Source organism: Diorhabda carinulata, chromosome 8 (assembly GCF_026250575.1).
Source record: "Diorhabda carinulata isolate Delta chromosome 8, icDioCari1.1, whole genome shotgun sequence".
In the NCBI taxonomy this organism is placed as follows: domain Eukaryota; kingdom Metazoa; phylum Arthropoda; class Insecta; order Coleoptera; family Chrysomelidae; genus Diorhabda; species Diorhabda carinulata.
Window position 1 is genome coordinate 7,643,122 of NC_079467.1, and position 18,867 is coordinate 7,661,988.

The 18,867-nt window shown below is 31.8% G+C and overlaps 2 protein-coding genes across 3 annotated transcripts in view; both read right to left on the minus strand.

Moving 5' to 3' along the window:
• Positions 1-8,927, minus strand: part of LOC130897528 (putative autophagy-related protein 11) — a 33,857-nt gene extending 24,930 nt beyond the window's left edge. Inside the window, exons 1-3 of one of the 2 annotated variants that reach the window (XM_057806435.1) lie at positions 8,268-8,927; positions 7,648-7,809; positions 2,214-2,544 (exon numbers count right to left, since the gene is read on the minus strand). In XM_057806435.1, the coding sequence (XP_057662418.1) occupies positions 2,214-2,544; positions 7,648-7,809; positions 8,268-8,616 (842 nt within the window). In that variant the 5' untranslated portion in view covers positions 8,617-8,927. Of the gene's footprint in view, positions 1-2,213; positions 2,545-7,647; positions 7,810-7,998; positions 8,095-8,267 lie in introns of those variants that run through there. The other variant, XM_057806436.1, reaches the window with a different exon arrangement.
• Positions 8,928-15,052: 6,125 nt separating this feature from the next.
• LOC130897421 (piggyBac transposable element-derived protein 4-like) lies at positions 15,053-17,134 on the minus strand. The gene is made up of 2 exons (XM_057806260.1): positions 17,126-17,134; positions 15,053-16,771 (listed from the first exon to the last, which is right to left on the minus strand). Exons 1-2 carry the CDS (start codon positions 17,132-17,134, stop codon positions 15,053-15,055), a joined length of 1,728 nt encoding a protein of 575 aa, XP_057662243.1.
• Between the last annotated feature and the right edge of the window lie 1,733 nt (positions 17,135-18,867).

Sequence of the window (18,867 nt, forward strand, 5' to 3'; positions counted from 1 at the left end):
ACATTTTTGAGTATATACGTCAATTGCTTCATAGTTCAACTTCCCTTCTGGATATTTGTGATAAAAATGTGTCATTACTGTCAATTGTCAGATAAAAAATAATTTCTTTAAATATTCCAAACGCTTTCCTGTTGTGTGTTCTAAATGGAAATTATATTTTATAAAATTCAACGCCAAACATCAAATTATCGCTTGTGTGAAAATAATTTTCTAGAAAGTGATTTTAGAAATTTCAATAGAAAAATTTTAAAATATAAAGCTATCCCATCTATTCCTACCTCATTGTCTACTTCCATTTATGAAGATCACAGTTAAGCCAAAGTTAATGACCGTATAGTAAACCAAAAACATTAATATGCTGTAAATACAGGTACAGTAGAAACAGCGAGTGTTCGTGCCTCAACGTCTAGCATTTTAGCTATAGAAGAGCTATTGGAGTTTTCAAGTGAATTTTCAGTATCCATTGTTACAGAGGAAATTGGTAGTTTAAATAATGTATCGAGAATTTAATAATTACAGTTAAGAAATATTCAGACAAGATACAGTAAAATGATATACAGGATGAAAATTTTGCCCTTTCTATATACTCTACAACCTTTTATTTCAGCTGTGACAAATTGATATAGTTTCTTCATCTACTACTAAAGTGCTGTGATATTTTTACTGAACACACTGTTTATACTACCACTACACCAATCTCACAATTACAACACGCGTTTCGATAACCAAGTTATCTTCTTCAGAGACTGATGGTAAACAGTGACATTGTGGGTGTTGGTGTGGTAGTAGTGTAAACAGTCTGTTTAGTATGAATATCACCAACGGTTCCAAAAATTCCAACTTTGCTGTTGTATTTTATGTATCTCTGGTATCAATATTGCTCATTTTTGACTTATGTTATGGACACATCGACTTAAACTTTTTAAAATACCTTCATATATATATATATATATATATATATATATATATATATATATATATATATATATATATATATATATATTCATTAACAAACTTTTATGTTATTTGGCTCACTTGTATTAACAGTAATATTTTTTTGTCAAATCACAAAATCATTGTAATGATGTGCAATCTGATTGGTTATAAAAATCTGTACTTTGTCAGTTTTCATTTTAAAAGTGATATTGTAATCATGTCTACTAGTTTTCCTTGGTTTAGTTGAACATGTATGTAAATTTTATTTTGTAAATGTTCAAGATGTTTTTTATCGTGAATTCAGGGAATTGGGTGGAAATGAATAACATAGAATACAATCTATATTCTGTGTTGATAGGTTAGTTCTGCCACGTACCATCGATGGCAATGTATGTCTCCAAATAATCGACCTTCTTATGGTTTTTTTTATACTGTTTTCAATTAACAAGGTGTAAGTTCATTTTCCATGAAAAAATATTTTTTTAAATTTTTACCTAGTGGAACTACTCAAGGTACTTTTCAAAGATAATTAATGAGAAATATGAGGTTTTTAAAAAATACTTGTTTTTTTTGTTGTTGAAAAAAACGCCCAGATAGGGTTTTTTCTGTTCTTACAATCTTTTTCTAGCCTAACTTAACTAACGTGGAAATTCTTAAATCCTAAATTTTAGCAACTCTACCGTTTACTAACTCAAATGGTTTGAGCCTATTAAGCTTTCTCACTAAATTGGCATTATCTAGGAGTTGGATAATCTAAACATTCCCATGTTGTTGTATCCTTTGTTCAAGGCTACTGGCGAATTAAGCTATAGTCTGGTTAACAGGTCCTTATGGAGATCACTGTTACGGCAGTACTAAGATGCATTAACAATGTTCCTAATATTTTATTTTGGAAACGTTGTATCACTTGAATATTACTTTTACTGACATAGCCTCAAAAATGTATGCTATATGTTCAGCCAGGCTTCAATATCTGTTTGTGGAGAAGCAGTTTGTTGTGTGTTCCTTTTTAGAAGACAGTACATCTTTTTATATTTTATACCATTTCTTTTCAACGTGAATCCTTGTGAATAATTCATTTTTTCAATAATGTGCAATAATTTTTTTTAATTTGAAAGCACAATATGACTTCCAGAGGAACTAATGCAGTTGTAATCAGCAATATGGAGTCCTCAAAGAACAAACTGTCATAAAACACTGCCTATTTGATATAAAATACACATTAGTAATTATGTTGCCTTTTTGAACATTATTTTCATAGGAATAAAACTACTTACTTAATAGAATGAAGTGGTACCTCCTTTATTCCATTTTCCATTTCAATTCTACATGGAACAATTGGAGGTGAGGGTACATCCAAATTATATAATTTTTCCAATAAATTCACAGAAAAACCTTTTCGAGCAAAGGGTCTACCTCTGCTACCATCTTTTGGAATTGATAAGTTTTGTTTTTTAAATTCCGTCCAATCCTTTGGATGTTTATGCACAGGTGAATATCTATCTTTATTTTTAACATCCTCCGGAGTAGGAGATTTACGACTGAAAGAATCTGTACGTCTGTAATTTCTCTGTTTTATTCCTCTCCGTTTAAATTGTTTGTTTCGATCTAAAAAAAAATTATGTCACTGTTGGAATTTCATCCATTTATCTCATAGACAAAATGTAGTTAAATATTTGCTAGTCTAGTAAAATTTCAACAGCACAAATTTTATTGTTGTTTAGAATAAATCTGATAGTGAGATTTACCATAGTCGAACAGAGTGTATAGTGTAAGGAAACAAATAAAGTGTTGTTATAGTCAATTTATGATAATTCAACATACCAAACATAATAACCAGAAGAAATCTACTATGAGTTGAAAAAGACTCATGTCGAACAAAGTTAGGATCAAAACAAATTATGAAGAGAAAATAGAAATATATAACAAAAAAAAACACTCAAAATTATGGCGTTATTATAAGAAAAATGAATATAATAAATGGAACAAGCTCCATTTCTAACACATAAACAGTAACAACAATCCAACAAAAAGAAATCTTCTCACATAAAGACCAACAAAATAGTCAATACAGCTTAAAACAAATAATGACCATGGATTTAAATATGTAAAAAATGGAGGAAATTACTGAATCAAAGCCCCAGAGTCTTACGAGAACAAAATTTACTGATATCTAGTAATAAGAAAACCCCCAACTCAAACGATGTGTTCTTTTTCTTTAATAGTATTCCTATCCTATTTAATCCCAAATGTTTATCCTCCCCGTGACCCCTACTCAAGTTGCTGAGTTCCAGATCTCATAAAATCTTCTTGGTAGTCTGCCTAGTGGTCTCCATACTTTTGGTTTCCGGTCTTTTGCTCATTTTACTCATCTGTTTTATGGCATTAATTTATAATCTCTTCAACCTCGTTTACATTCTCTAATCTATCTCAGAACATTTCGAATTTCTAGTTCTTCTCTAATATCCTGACTTTTAATTTCATTTCTAAGGCCTCTCGCTCACTTAAACGATATAATACTGAAAAAAATCGGATTTCTATTAAAATAAATGAAAAACCTAAACGACTTCAACTCTCCAAATATTTATTGGTAACGAATTTGAAATTTTGCAGGAAGTCGAGTATCACCAAAAATCTCATACCAGAAACTATACTTGCACAAAAGCTTCACTTCACCTGCTCCAATTCCACAGCTACTACCAAAAATTTAATATACAGATATAATGAACTAATTAAATAAATGATTTTCATCATGATCCAAAATATAACACACCGACCTCTAAAATGTTCTAGCTGTTGTGCTGAAGATCATGGGGATGGTAACTAAAATTCCAGAACAGTCCAACAAAACTAATAAATGGTACCGTCAACAATAATATTAAATCATTAAACAAACCTCAAAATAAAAAAAATACAAAAGGAAAAACTTACTAAGAAATTAGGAAAAATATTTATTGAAATACAGAGTAGATATAGTTGTACACTTTTCTCAAACAATTTCACAAACATCGACAGTGTGAAAAATATCAAATTTTCATCTATAATGGGTCAACAGGTACATCCTCAAAAAACTCCTAATAATGATATAATGCATAAACTTTACACTTTGTGTGATTTTCTGAGCAATCAATCTAAAATGTCCCCTTATATCGTGCATGTAATTTTTTCATGAAAATTGATAGTTCAAAACTAGAAACATTTATTCTAGATTATATTCATTGACTATAATTCTATTTATCGAAAATGAGTTCGGAGTCAATAGATTTTAAGCTGGTTTTTTTGACATTTCTAAGCCCGCAAACCAAAATAATTTTAAAGTAGACATTAAAACGAAAGAACGAAATTTCCTCCCTCATCACACACTTTAAAAAAAGGCTTGCTTGCCTTTCCTGATCAAAAAATTGGATTGTGTAAATTTTTTTGAAGGAGAATGAAATTTTCTATCGAGTACACTTTAGGCAAACCATATAATACCATGAGAGAGAAGCATTTTTCGATTTTTTATTAATTAATTTAACATTTGCAAATACAAGCAAACCACGCGTTTTCAATTCCTATAGTTTTGATATATCAATTTTCATTAAAAAATTACATGCAGGGTATGAGGGGACTTTTTGATTGACAGCTCCTGGACTATAAAGACAGCAGCACAATGTGTAGAAAATTTCTTGATAAACTGTCTTGATTTTAGGTTTCTTTTTGATAGAAAATTAGTTTCAGAAACACTACCTATTTCAGTCTTTATGAAAATAAATAAATAAATAAATACTAAAATAGGACGAAACGTTTTTTATCTGTTTTTTTTGTTAAATTGATTTATTATCAAAATCATTACAATCAAACTCATAAAAATGTTTAAGAAGTAAAAAGTTGAAGAAATTTATAAAGACAGTTTGGAGCAGGTTCCTCCATAGCTAAACATAAGAAAAAGAAAAAAAGAAACGATCATTCTTAAATAAATGTGAAGCAACATATTTTACTATCCTTTTCGTGAGAATATTGAATGCAAAATCGTTCTCTTATAAGATATTATACTTTTATAATATTAACTTTAAGATAATTTTGGAAGTAAAGTTTTTCATTTTAAAATATCTGTTAAACACATTTTTAACTTTTACAATTTGCAATTTCTGGAACCGTTGGCGATATTTATACTAAATACACTGTTTACACAACCACTACACCAACACTCACAATTACACTGTCTGACGCGCGTTTCGATAACCAAATCTTCAGACTGAAGGTAAACTGTTTGTTTTCTAAGTTCTAAGTAGGACTACAATTAAGTGTATCTGTACCAAATAATGGCGTATTATTGCCGTTCAATTGCCTTTTAAGGAATACTTTCTCGCATAAGATATACCTATTTTTAAAAGTTTTTATAAAAATAATAAATTTATAAAATGAGGTATCTACGCCTATGGTAGATAGATCAAACAAAATTGTCGCAAGGGTTTTTATAATCTGCAATTGATATTGGAATAACTATAACTGTAAAGTAGCTTAGTATGACTATAAACAACAAATTTAACTTTAATAAAAATATAAAAATAGCACTTTCAATGAATAACATACAAAAACAGGGACATAAGCAATAAAACTGCAACATATACATAAAAAGGTTTTTGTAAACAGATACTCTAATGTGGCTATATAATATACTCGTCAACATGAACACCTGTTGAGATAGCAGAAACAACAACCATAAGATTCATCACAATAACAAGGTATCAATCACACCCACTACAGAATTCAGCAATTAAAACAAAAATATCTCAGAAGACAGTTTGGGAAGTTATAAATACAAGAAAACTAAAGTGATGTTGAAGTTAAAATACAATAAAGCTTTTTATTCTTATACAAATTTTTATTAACACCAAATCTATTATATTAAACATTGTATTACAGGCTGAAGGACATCGGATGAAATGAATTAATTAACAATTATAAATGGTCATACATCTTCCAAACCATCAATCTCAGAAACAAGCCTAGGAAGATTGCTAAGTCAATGTCATTCATGTTATTCTATTTGCTATTAGTTTTTAAACTAACTTTTCATGGATAACACAGCCAATAATTATCGAGAATTAGATATATTTTTTTAAAGGAAGAATTTTTTCACATCACACATTTTAATGGAATGTACTATATGCTATAGGAAAAACTCTAAAAAAGTTCCTATTCCCAAGTAAGTCCAAATTCCTTAATACTTCCTAAGGAGGTATAATTTCTTTACTTATAAACAGTTAGAATTATGTATATTCATACTAACCGTGAAGTATTGATTGATTCAACTAGCCATTTTTTCAAATCTCCCAGAAAATAATCCGAGGGGGGTAAATCTGACGAATATGGTGCATGAGGTAGCAATTCAAACTTTAATTCATTAATTTTGGCCATCATAATAACAGATGTGTGAGCTGGTGCATTGTCTGGATGAAACAACACTTTCTTCTTAGCCAAATGCGGCCATTTTTGTTTGATTTCTTCGCTCAAACGTTGCAACAAGTTCGCATAATACTCGCCGTTGATAATTTTTCCTTTTTCAAAACATTCAATGAAAATTAACTTGCGCGCATCCCAAAATATAGACGCCATGACCTTGCTTGCAGACGGAACGGTCTTTGACTTCTTTGCAGCCAGTTCAGTCCAATGTTTTGATTGTCCTTTTTTTTTTCGGGTATGTAGTGATGAACCCATGTTCATCCATAATTATGAAACGTTGCAAAAATTCGGCTTTATTTCTGTGAAACATTCGATGGAAATATCTGTTTTCGATCTATTATGAGCAAATGCTGCGCCTATCTTGTGCACAGTTTTCTCATTTCCAAATTTTCAGTTAATATGCGATGTACTGCACTTTTTAAAATGCCTACTATATCTACTAGCTCACGTACTTTTAGTCTAGCACTAGTTCAAATTTTTTATTGGTTGGGCTAATGCCTTTCAACTAAAAGTATTGTATTTTTTTCCATATTTACAAATTCAGTCAAAACGTTCATTTATATTATTAATCTGCTGTATGAAGCCGCAAATTTTTTCCTAAATGCAGTCCTGTTACATGCTTGACTTTGACGTTTTCAACTCTGATCACGTGCACTATGCGTGAATATGTTTTGATTTACTATTTTTGTTCGATAGAGTATAGAAAAATATATAATTGAGCATTTTTCAGTTGTGAAGATCATACCAGTTTCTTCAGTCCATTTAACTACAGTTTGCATTGTATTTTTCAATATCATAAGATAATCAGCGTATATATACTGGATGAAGTATATACAGATATCATCTGCACAGAGCATGCATCTTATTTTAAATTTGAAAACATCCATATTCCATAACTGAATTTTCAGTTATGGTTGTTACAAATATAGATTTAGATCACCCCTGGTAAAAGATTCTTCAAACTGCCTTATAATGTCTGCAACTGTTGGTGATATTCATACTGAGCATACTATTTACTACCATTACCCAAAACACTAACAATTGCACTGTTAAACTTATGCTTGTAAGCTCCTTTTTCCTCAAGTTCATATTAAGTGAAAAAAAATTGTAACTTCAAGGTTTCAAATTCATTCAAACAAAAAATTGTATTAAATATAATGCCTAACCTTATCATTCATTCGCTGTTTGTTACAAGATATTTTATTAGCATGACAATTTAAAACCACCAGTATATTTTATTTTATGGAGAGTAATTACACATACCTGGCGAATCTGAAAGTTGACACCTGATTGCATCTGTGACTGCTAGACGCCTGCAGAGATCTTCAAATTCTTTCTTTTTTAGATTCTCAAATTCCTGATCTTTCCTTTTTATTTCTTCTATTTCTTGGATTACAGCTTTTGCCTTGGCACCTGGATACAGATCTATACAAAAATTATTAAATGTAGTTTGAAGTTTTAGCATAACACTTCTTATGAGAGTGTATGAAATATATATTCATATAATTAACTTAGTTTGAGAAAAAAACTATATGAAGCAGTATAGAAAGCATAAGTTGAATAGAAATATTTTGTAGTACTGAAAAAAAATGAAACTAATTACAAGAAGACTACCATTATCTTTTCTACCCCTTTTACAACTAAAAATATTGTATAATCATAGGAACATTTTTTTAATATTAAAATTACTATGAAAATTTCAATGTTCACAAGTTAGTTAATGTGTATAGTTAATACTTCAAACATGTTAAAAACCAATAAGTTGAATACTAGTAGCTCACAGAAGTTAGAAAAGTAAATAGAAAATATGTCTGACTAACTACATTTACTATTCAGCTAAATTGCTTGTTCTTAATTAATATCAGTTCAAAATATGTTCTTACCTTTTTTCGGTTTTTTTGCAACTTCTTTCTGAAATTTATTATCAACTTTTTCTTCTTTGACAGGCGATTTTCTTACTTGTTTAGAGTAGGCTTGTAATCTTTTTTTTGCTAAAGATGCATTTATAATTGACGTTTTTAATAATGGATACTCAGTTTTTGAATTTGATTCGTCACCTAAATTTTCATTAGAGTCTGTAGAAAAATTAGGACTATTGATAAAATTTTCATTTGCGAATAGGTAATTTGGTTTTGGATCGTCTGCAATAACGTCGTGAACACATGATAACTCCGGATCAACATATTTTGAGTCGGCATTTTCATCAATCCAGTCTGATTGCAAATTTTCCATTTTCGCGAAGCTAACTTCGTATTTTGATACGGCCGTGTTTTATTTTTCAGATAATTGTGCCATGCTTTGAATTGCTACATTTTTTTCAATTTACAATTATTTGTACATAACTTTTATATGTAAACCAGTTTGTAATATTTCAACCAATTATGTTACATAAACTTACAATTAATATATTATCTTTAAAACATAATTCCTATATTTAACAAACTACAACCCACTTATAAAATCTGTTAGTTTGTTTCTGTTATTCTCATTTTCTCTTGACATCTTAGGCCAATACCAAAAGAGATGCTATAACTGTCAACAGTGTCAAACAACAATACAAGTATTGGAGTTTGTGTTCATTTTGACGGTTGTCAAAGAAAATGTTTTGTGCTAGAAAACTTACCTTTAATATGTTAAGGAATATTAGTGATGTTTGTGAACTGTATCGGTTACGACATAAGATTTTTTTTAAAATAAAAGTACAGTTGACGTAATTACAACATGTATTGAAGATAGAAGAATTTTTTTGTTGTTTATGAAACTTGTAGTGTTTTAAGCTATTAGAATTATTTGTTTTCACAGTAATATCTTTTTACATTCAACAATGACAACAGTAATATTCAAATTACCCCCACATGCTGAAATATGCAATTGTAAACTGTATAACTAGCTTTGTTCGTGGATCAATTTAGAATCCATTTCGAATCAGTTGGTAACCAATTAAAGATCGCTATTATGGAGGGTAGAGGAAAGGAGGACCATCTCATATGGGGGCTTAGCTTAAAAACTGTCCGGTTGTAGACGGTAAATTATAATTCAAATTGTGACCAGAATGGCGCTCCTGTCGGACGAGATATCATATGAACTTAGTCATTTTAGATAGAGTGAAGTATGCAGTGTTAAGTGGTTAATTAATTATTGGTATAAAAAATCTAAACTATTCACGTAGTACAAAATAATTTTGTAAATATAACCTAGAAAAGCTAGTTTGAGATAACGCTGAGTGTTAATTAATGTGAATTTATAGAAAGAAAATGTCAATTATCACTTCTTTTTTTCTCTGTCCTTATTCTTGAATTTCTAGCGCTTTATTTAAAATTTACACTCATGCGATAGTAACGCCTCCCTAACGTAAAGAATTTGATGGACACTTTCTGTATCACAGAGATGGTTCTCCTTACCTCTACCCTCCATAGATCGCTATAATGCTCATACCTGATTATGAAATTATTCAGGACGTTTTACCGCGAATGATTTAGAGACAAGGTGGTGGTTCATCTGAATTAGGGATCACGACCACAAGTAGTTTATATATCAGACTTGTCGTTCGTCGTTTCTTTTAAATGTTTTGTGGTTTCTGTATTGAAGATAATCTTGGAAAACTTTTAATAAAAAATCAGTTTAAAATAACTGAATTTTTTTATTAAGAGACCTAAAATCAAGACAAATCATTACGTAAACGGTTGAGTTCAATTTACGTTTACACTATAGAAATAAAATACATAAATGTTTAAAGAGATTGTAAAAGAAATGAAGTCAAGATTTTTTAATATGTTGAACAGTATATTTGAAAATAAAAAAGAATATTCATCCTGAGCTATTATTATCGGCAGATTCAATACGCCGCCGTCCAAAAGACACATTAGATAATTAAAATGTGAGTGAACAAAATAATGAAATTTGTTATTCTCACAGAAATATCTGAAGATAATAGAGAGATAAATACTGAGAACTATACTCGGACCAAATATTACAGGAGATGAAGGAAGAAGATTAACCCTTAACTGCATCGCTACTGACAACTGTTGGCTTGTGTAATACTTTCATTGTGTTGTACGGATGCGACAACATGTACATATTAGAAGATAATATAAAATTTTACCATTATTTCTATGACAGAAGATTTATAACCTTAAATGTGCACAATTACGTATGTTATGATGTACCGGTTTTTTGAAGTACTTTTAAGAATAATTTCTGCTGTGTAAAATCATAAAAGTGCATATCAAAAATTATTTTTCTGGTATTTGAGGTATGTAGTTTAGTTTTATTTATTTAGTTTTACCGTTTGTTATCAAGAAATTTCTAAAAATTCCTTATTTACGTGATATTCCATTTGATACATAATTCAATGCAGTTATATAAAAATATTTACAATAAACATTCTATATTAGAAAATTTTCTTGTTTTTAGATGGAACACTTTATAAATTTCGTAGACGGTAAAGGGTGGAAAAAATCCCTAGGAGAGAAAGATGTGTGTCGCTTATCAGATATGTCGTAGAGGAGTGAAGATGAATTATCGCAATTCATGAACAAGTCAGATGATGAAATTATTGAAATTTCAGATGAAGTTTTATTTGAAAAATTTGATGAAGTCCAAAATCGAATAGAATATTACACTTCAAAGGTTCCGGCTGACTTGTCTAGCACTTCAAAAGTTTCAAATTGTCTTATTGATGGAGAGACAGATATGGGAGCAAACCCTAATATTGTTATTCATTTGATTAGAGGTATCCCAAAAAATTGTCGATATACAGTAGGGGAAGTGTAGTATCAGTGTTACACTTTTTTTTGATTTGCAATTATTTAAAAATTATACACAAATTCGCGTTGTTTTTATGTAGGTTCACGTCATAAGCTAATGTCTACCCATTTTGACTATTCTTTTACCGCGGAAGATAAAAATAGCGAAAGAATATCCAAAAAAGTAATTAAAAGACTGATGTAACACTGTTCCCATCCCAAGTGTAGTGTTACATATGAAAAGGGAACAATGTAACAAAGCTTCTTTAGGTGATTTTAAGAATATTTATTAAAAAAAAACGTTTTATTTAACCCTAGAATACTAACATTCCCTGAGTAAGCGTACAAAACTAATGTACGTATTAGTGACGTATATAAGATTTTTTTTTCATTTAAGGTGAAATAAAAAGGCCAATTTTTTATAAACCAACACATTTTTATTTAAACAACATATAAGATACAATTTTTATTCAAAAAAATGAAACAGCAACATTATAAAATATAAAGATACAATTTTTATTCAAAAAAATGAAACAGCAACTTTATAAAATATGAAAATTGTACAAACAAAAATAATTTAATTGAATTGGTTGAATAAAACAGTTGGAGATTCACTTTCCTTTGTTTGTACACTGATGACACATTTTATGAGTATGTTCACCGCATATTGGCTTATTGCAGGTGCCACAATAGGTTTTAGTCATCCTCCTTTTACTATAGTTGCATATAGAACAGTATGATCTTATTATTATTATCTAATACAGGGCAGGCAGCCTAAGGCTGTTAGCGCCCCCTTAAGATTAATGAGTACAATTAGTTTATTATTGTTAAAGTTTTACATATTATACGTATTGTTATTATAGCCAGTAGTTTATATCACAAACGAGTGCGCAAATATGAGTCAAGTCTATTTTTGAATTGATTTATTGTTTCTGAGTTGATGACTTCTTCAGGTAGCATATTCCACTGTTCCACTATTAGGTTGCTGATGAAATGTTTTCTAGGATTGGAATGACATCTGTCTTTTGATAACTTTGAGCTATGGCCACGCAGGTTGGTGTTTTGATTAAAGGCATAAATATCTTTTAAAGCACTACACTTGTATATTTGTTTCACAATTTTAAAAGTTTCTATAAGATCTCCTCTTAAACGTCTGTCTTCTAGTCTAGGTAGATTCAGTCTGATCAACCTTTCCTCATAGGACAATCCATAAAAACCAGTGGGTAGGATTTTTGTGGCCCTTCTTTGCGTCTTCTCTAAAAGATCAATATCTTTTTGAAAGTAAGGTGACCAGATCTGGAATTCAAACTCCAAAATAGGGCGTATGTAAGATTTGTACATTTTGACGAAGAGCTCTGTTGTGATGTGTACAAATGCTTTTTTTATTAGATAAATTAATGAATTGGCTCTTTTGACAATTTTGATGATTTGTGACTCCCACTTTAAGTTGTCGGTAATAGTGACACCTAAATCTTCTTGAACAGACACCACCTTCAGTGGGCTACCATTTATTAGATATTCTATATTTGGATTGGTTCTTCCAATGTGAAGCACAGTACATTTTTGTATATTTAGGTTAAATAGCCACTTTTTGGTCCAGTTGAAAATGTTCGTTAAATCATTCTGTATGGTTTCACCACTTGTAAGAGGATTGATAGATATCTTGGTATCATCGGCATATGAGCTCTTTGTTGACTGAATTAATGACAGCAGGTCTGTGGTGTACAAGATAAAAAGTACTGGGCCGAGCACTGAACCCTGTGGTACTCCGCTAACAACATTTCCAAATTCTGATACTTTTTGCCCAACTCTAACGTAGAATTTTCTGTCAGTCAAAAATGACTCAATCCAGGATAACAGTTTTCCTCTAATTCCAAGATGCTCCAGTTTTACCAGAAGTCGTTTAATTGGGACCTTGTCAAAGGCCTTCTCAAAATCGAGATATACAGCATCAATTGGATTTCCTTTGTCCCATTCCTTAGTCCAAACGTCTAAATTAAGAAGCAGATTAGTGGTGACTGACCTTCCAGGGGTAAAGCCATGTTGTTCGGCAGGCAGAATATTTTCTTCATCCATGAACTTCAGTAACTCATCCACTATTATTCTTTCCATAATCTTACATGGGACTGATGTAAGGGTAATGGCTCTGTAGTTGTAGGCTATCTTTTTATCACCTTTCTTGTGTATGGGGGTTACTGAGGCCATTTTCCAATCTCTTGGTAGTTGTCCAGACTCAAGCGAAGTCTGCATTAATAAACATAAAGGATGGGACAGGCTCTGCCAACAATTTTTTAGGAAATATGGACTGATGCAGTCTGGACCTGGTGCTGAGTCGCTTCTTAAATTCTTCAAGGTTTTTTCCAATTTTTCAACTGCAAACTCGATACTGTCAAAGGACCTCTCTACTCTTGGCAGTTCATCAAAGGCTGAAAGTTCATCTAGCGCTTCAGTAACATACTGCTTACAAAACTGGTCTCTGAATACATTTGCCACAGCTGTCGCGTCTTGTACTGTATGATTCTCATCAGAGTTGATAACACAAGGAACAGATGATTTTGAACAGATTTGTTTCCTGATGTGACTGTAAAATGTCTTTGGGCTTCCAGTAGCAATGTTTCTTTCATACTGTCGCTGAGATTGTCTTATTTTGGCTGTTAGTTGGTTATTATTAAGTCTGTAGCGAGCAAAACTTTCTTCTGATCTGATTCTGGCATGTTCGTCCCATAACCTACGCTTTTCTTCTATGACTTTGATTATCTCTCTAGTTATCCAAGGTTTGTTAAGTGACTTTTTACTTCTTGGTGCCCTAAAGGGTATATGCTTATCTACTGCCATGTCAATTATTGTTTTCAATTGATTCCACTTATCTTCGACCGACTCTGCTACTAGAATATTTTCAGGATTGTAATATCTAATAAATTGATTGATAGAGTTAAAGTCTGCTTTCCAGAAATTTCTTTGTCGCTGTTGAGGCAAAATTCCTTTTTGACACGGCACTTGTAGGTTGACGAGTAACACCGAATGATCACTTTTACCTACTGGTGGACAATATTTAATTTTGGTTACTAAATTTTCGTCGTTACTGAGAACTAAATCCAGTAAAGAGGGTTCTTGCATTCCTCTGTATCTAGTGGGCCTGTCAACATGCTGGAACAAATTACTTTCAGTATACATAGAAGTAAAGAGGCTGTACGTTTCATTTCTGGGCTCACCTAGTATTGGCCAGCTTAGGTTTGGTAAATTGAAATCCCCCATGACAAGGATGTTCTCAGTAAATAATGCTGCCTTAATACTTTCATAAAATTGCCTATCATTTTCTAGCAAAGAGTTTGGTGGTCTATAAACTCCTACCATCATAAGCCTTACCTCAGCTATTTGAATTTTAATCCACAGTGCTTCGTATGGGCTTAAATTTTCAGTGCTGTCATCACTCGAAATAACTTGTAGTCCTTGGTAGCATTTCGAAACATATATGGCGACCCCTCCATAACCATCAAAGCGATCCTTTCTGAACAAAGAGTAGTTATCAACATTTACTAACGTGCCTGGTATTGATTGATTTAGCCATGTTTCTGTGAGAACAACTACTGCTGGTTTTAGTATTGGTGTATAATATTGATATATCCATAAGTTTGTTTGTGTTTTCTACAAGTTTTTTGGGACTATTTTGGGCATGCCTCTCACATATTCAATAATAAGGTTCGTTTCACCCTCCTGGATTCGCTTGTTCAGACTTTCACGCAAGTCCCTAAGATACTGCCTTTGGGCTGGGGTCTGATCGGAGTATATACGTAGTCTATTGTTTTTGACCTTGTTCTTATTCTTAAGAATTGAAATCGCTTGTTCTTTTGTTTCCAGCACAACTTTTAGAGGCCTTACCTTATTGGCTTCAGAAGTCTTCCCCAATCGGAAGCACTTTGTGTTTATTGTGATTTTCCAATATTTTTCGTTTCTTCCACCTGTTGCTCTATAGAGCGATCGTCTAATTTTAAAGTTTGTCTGATAACCAATCTCAGCTCATTTGAAATTGTTGGAATTGTTAATCTTAGTAGCTGCCAAGGTTTCGCTCGCAGCTCGTGCAGTTGTAGCATGAATTCAACCCTTGTCAAAGGTTTCTCATTATTGTTGTTTTGTCTGTAAAAGTTATGAGCGTAGACAACATACGAATTGATGCACGCAAGATTCACCATGTTAAAAAAAATACATAACGGCCATCGTCTCGTCTTCCTTCCGCAATTCATATTTTGACACATTTGGTCAAATGTGTCAACTGCACCCTTTGTTTCATTGTAAGTATGAATCATTTCAGGTTTACAAGAAGTTTCTCTAAGAGAAGCTCCATGATGCATTGTAGATATCAAGGTGACCAACTTATTTGCTTTTGGCTTATAAGAAACGATTGTTACATTGTCATGGCTTAGAAAGAAGGAAGAATTAACACCCCTTTTTTCAAACTTTATGTCTACAAATTCCTCCGGTAGTTCCCTTTTGTTTTTTCTGATGGTTCCAATAACCGTTAGTTTATATTCATTCAACAGCTTTTGAGCCAGTGGGATGCTCATGAACCAGTTGTCCATAGCTAAGTTTCTATTGGAGGACTTGATGGTCTCGACTAACTTTTCCACATAATAGCCAGGGACATTCCCTCTAGTAGTTTCACTGTCTTTTCCAAGATATGGAATAGCATCTACCATATATTTGGTGCTGTTGTCACATAGCATCATGATTTTTATGCCATATTTATTTGGCTTATTACTCATATACACGCGAAACGGGCAGCGACCTCTAAATCCTACCAACTGTTCATCTATTGTACAGTAAGAGCTCGGTTTATAATTACTTTTGCAATTACTTATAAACATTTCCCAAATCGACTTAATTGGTGCAAATTTGGATTCATTCCTTCGTTCCATTCTCGAATCCAAATCGTCAAAGCGCAGGCAATTTACAATGAAATTTAATCTTTCTTTTGACATTGTAGCTCTATATTTATTTCCGCTGTATTCAGTGTTAAATAACAGGTCCGTTGACAAATGGTTATCTTTTAACACCGCAGATAATATAAGAAGTCCAAAGAATGCATCAAGTTCAATATTAGTTATATTTGATAGAGTACTGTTAGAAGTTTTGTATTTCAGTCTTTGTCTTTCGATTTCTTGGTTTGTCCTCAATATAATTTCATCTATTATGCTTTTAGAAAAAAATGTTTGAAAACATTGCAATAAATCTGGTTCGAACATTTTACATGGACCTGGTCTTACATGCACAATATTTCGAGCTGGAGCTTTAGCTTTTGAATCATTCGTTTGTACTGACCATTTCATACCATTTTTCCCAACGAATTCATTTTCTTTTGGTGTAACAATATATTTATTTACTAACTTGCTTGTTCCATGAGCTACGGTGATTTGCGGAGTCGTCGTCCTTTTCTTTTTTTCTGGATGAGGACAATCTTTCCGAACTTCTTCAAGAATTTTCTCTTCAATTACCTCTTCTTCTTCAGGGTCGTAAGTAGGGTCTTCATCGGAGTCATCAGAATTCTCAATGACCTCCAAGTTATCTTCAGCTTCATGTTCTTCGTCACTCAACTCACGCATGACTTCGAGAATTTCCTCTATAGTGGAGTACGTTTTCACTGGACCCTAAAACATTTTATTATCTAGTTGAAACCATAAGCAAATAGAAAATTAACGAAAAATGTAGACAAGACAAAACATTATTTATTTTCGGAAAATCATTTGAAATGATGGTATTTGTATTAAAAAATAATTGACCGAAATAAACATCATTGGAACTTAGAACTTTCACAGATTCATGACAGAAATAAAATATGATACCTTGAATTCTTTGTTTTGGTCTTGTTTATCAATAAAATAATAATACAGACTGACTAATATACGTACTTAATAACGCACTATTTACTAATGTACGTTGCAGCGACGTGTAAAAAATGTATTACTCAAACTAATGTACGTACAAAAGACGTAGTGACTTACCTTATTCATTGTAGAGAATATTAAATTTGGCACAATAACACTCTTTACTTGAAGGGAACCTGTAGCTAACTAACCACTAGAACCTTACATTGGAGGGGGAAAAGTGAAACTACGGAAACAACATGGCGGCAACCGATTTTCCACTGAAGTATACGTAGCGGAGACGTACATTAGTATTCTAGGGTTAAGATACATAATACATACTTAATGGAAAAATTGTAAAATATTTAAAAAAAAAACGAGAATAAATAGTAGCTACTAAAAAATGTACCTAATTCCTATTCCCCAAGTTTTAGGTAAAAACAAAAATATAAAACGTGTTAAATAACTTTCAAAACATTAACATTGTTACTTTTAGTTTATTTTAGACATTTCATGCTCTGGGTAAAAAAGCTTAAATTACATGAAAATCTAAACAACTCCGAATTCCCTTCATTTAGCGATGTTAGCTGTGGCAGAGGTAGCTTTCTTCTTCCGTTCTTACAAATTTAAGTGGAGGAACGTGCTTATAATACTGAACGTCAATACCGTTTTCAACAACTTTCAAAATCTCTCCAACGGAAAAAAATATTTTGCCTCTGGATACTCTTTCCTTTATCACTACGAAATCACCTTTAGATGACAAAATATCATCATCAATTATGCCGTTTCTTGGCTTAGTTCAAACTAGCAAAATAAACTGGTTTATCTTTTGTACATTTAACGAATTTCACAAAATGTTTCAGGATGTCAACGAAGATTACAGCATTTAACCAGCCACTTTTAGTTTCACTACCGCCTGCAACATTGGGAGCTCCGTTTAGCATATGGGCTTTAAAATTAACACGAGGGAAAATTAAATAAGGAGGCACAGCTTGGCCCGCAGCGTTAATAATACAACAAGCAGTTACTAAAACCCCACGTTCCCCGGAAGTTATTTGTCCCATTTGTTTTTGTCTTTTAGGATCTGGTATTTTTGGAGGATTATGTACTGTTGTTAGGGCAGTTTCGTCTAAGTTATTATATATATATATATATATATATATATATATATATATATATATATATATATATATATATATATATATATATATATATATATATATAATCATTTACGCTAATTTCTTCGATACGCTGATAAGTTTGTGCCAGATCATCAAAAAAATTCCTTTACGTTAGTTTTGTTGCCCTTGACAAGCTGGTGCCCTTAGGTTTTCTGATTGATATAGAAGGATGTCGCCGTCGAAATCCGTTTAGCCAGTCTTCTCCAGCCATTTGATTTCTTTCCCCTTGTGCAGGAAATGTCAAATTATTACTTATAGCTAGCTGATATGCAAACTTTTTGACTTCAGTTCTTGTTAACCCGTGATGAAGCTTGCACGCTTTTATTACATTCTCTTTGAGAAGTATCTCGAGTTCGCCAGAAAAAACTTTTCTTATTGTATAATGTGGTTCGTATTTAATCTTTGAGTTTTGTTGTGCATTTCTTTGCTTTACAACATATCTTTTTAACGTCTGATGACATATATTGTGATGTTTAGCTGCAGATCTTATTGACCACCCATTTGAACAGCTGTTTTCATTATCCTATGGTCAGTTTTTATCAACTTCTTGTTGGTTTTTGCTTTTCGCGGCATATTTCTGCAAAAAACATCAACACATTAAAAACATATTTTTCAGGAAAACTAAGTTTAAAACATAATGCGAACACTGTACTCAATAAAATATTGCAACACTGTACCCCATATAATATTGTAACACTG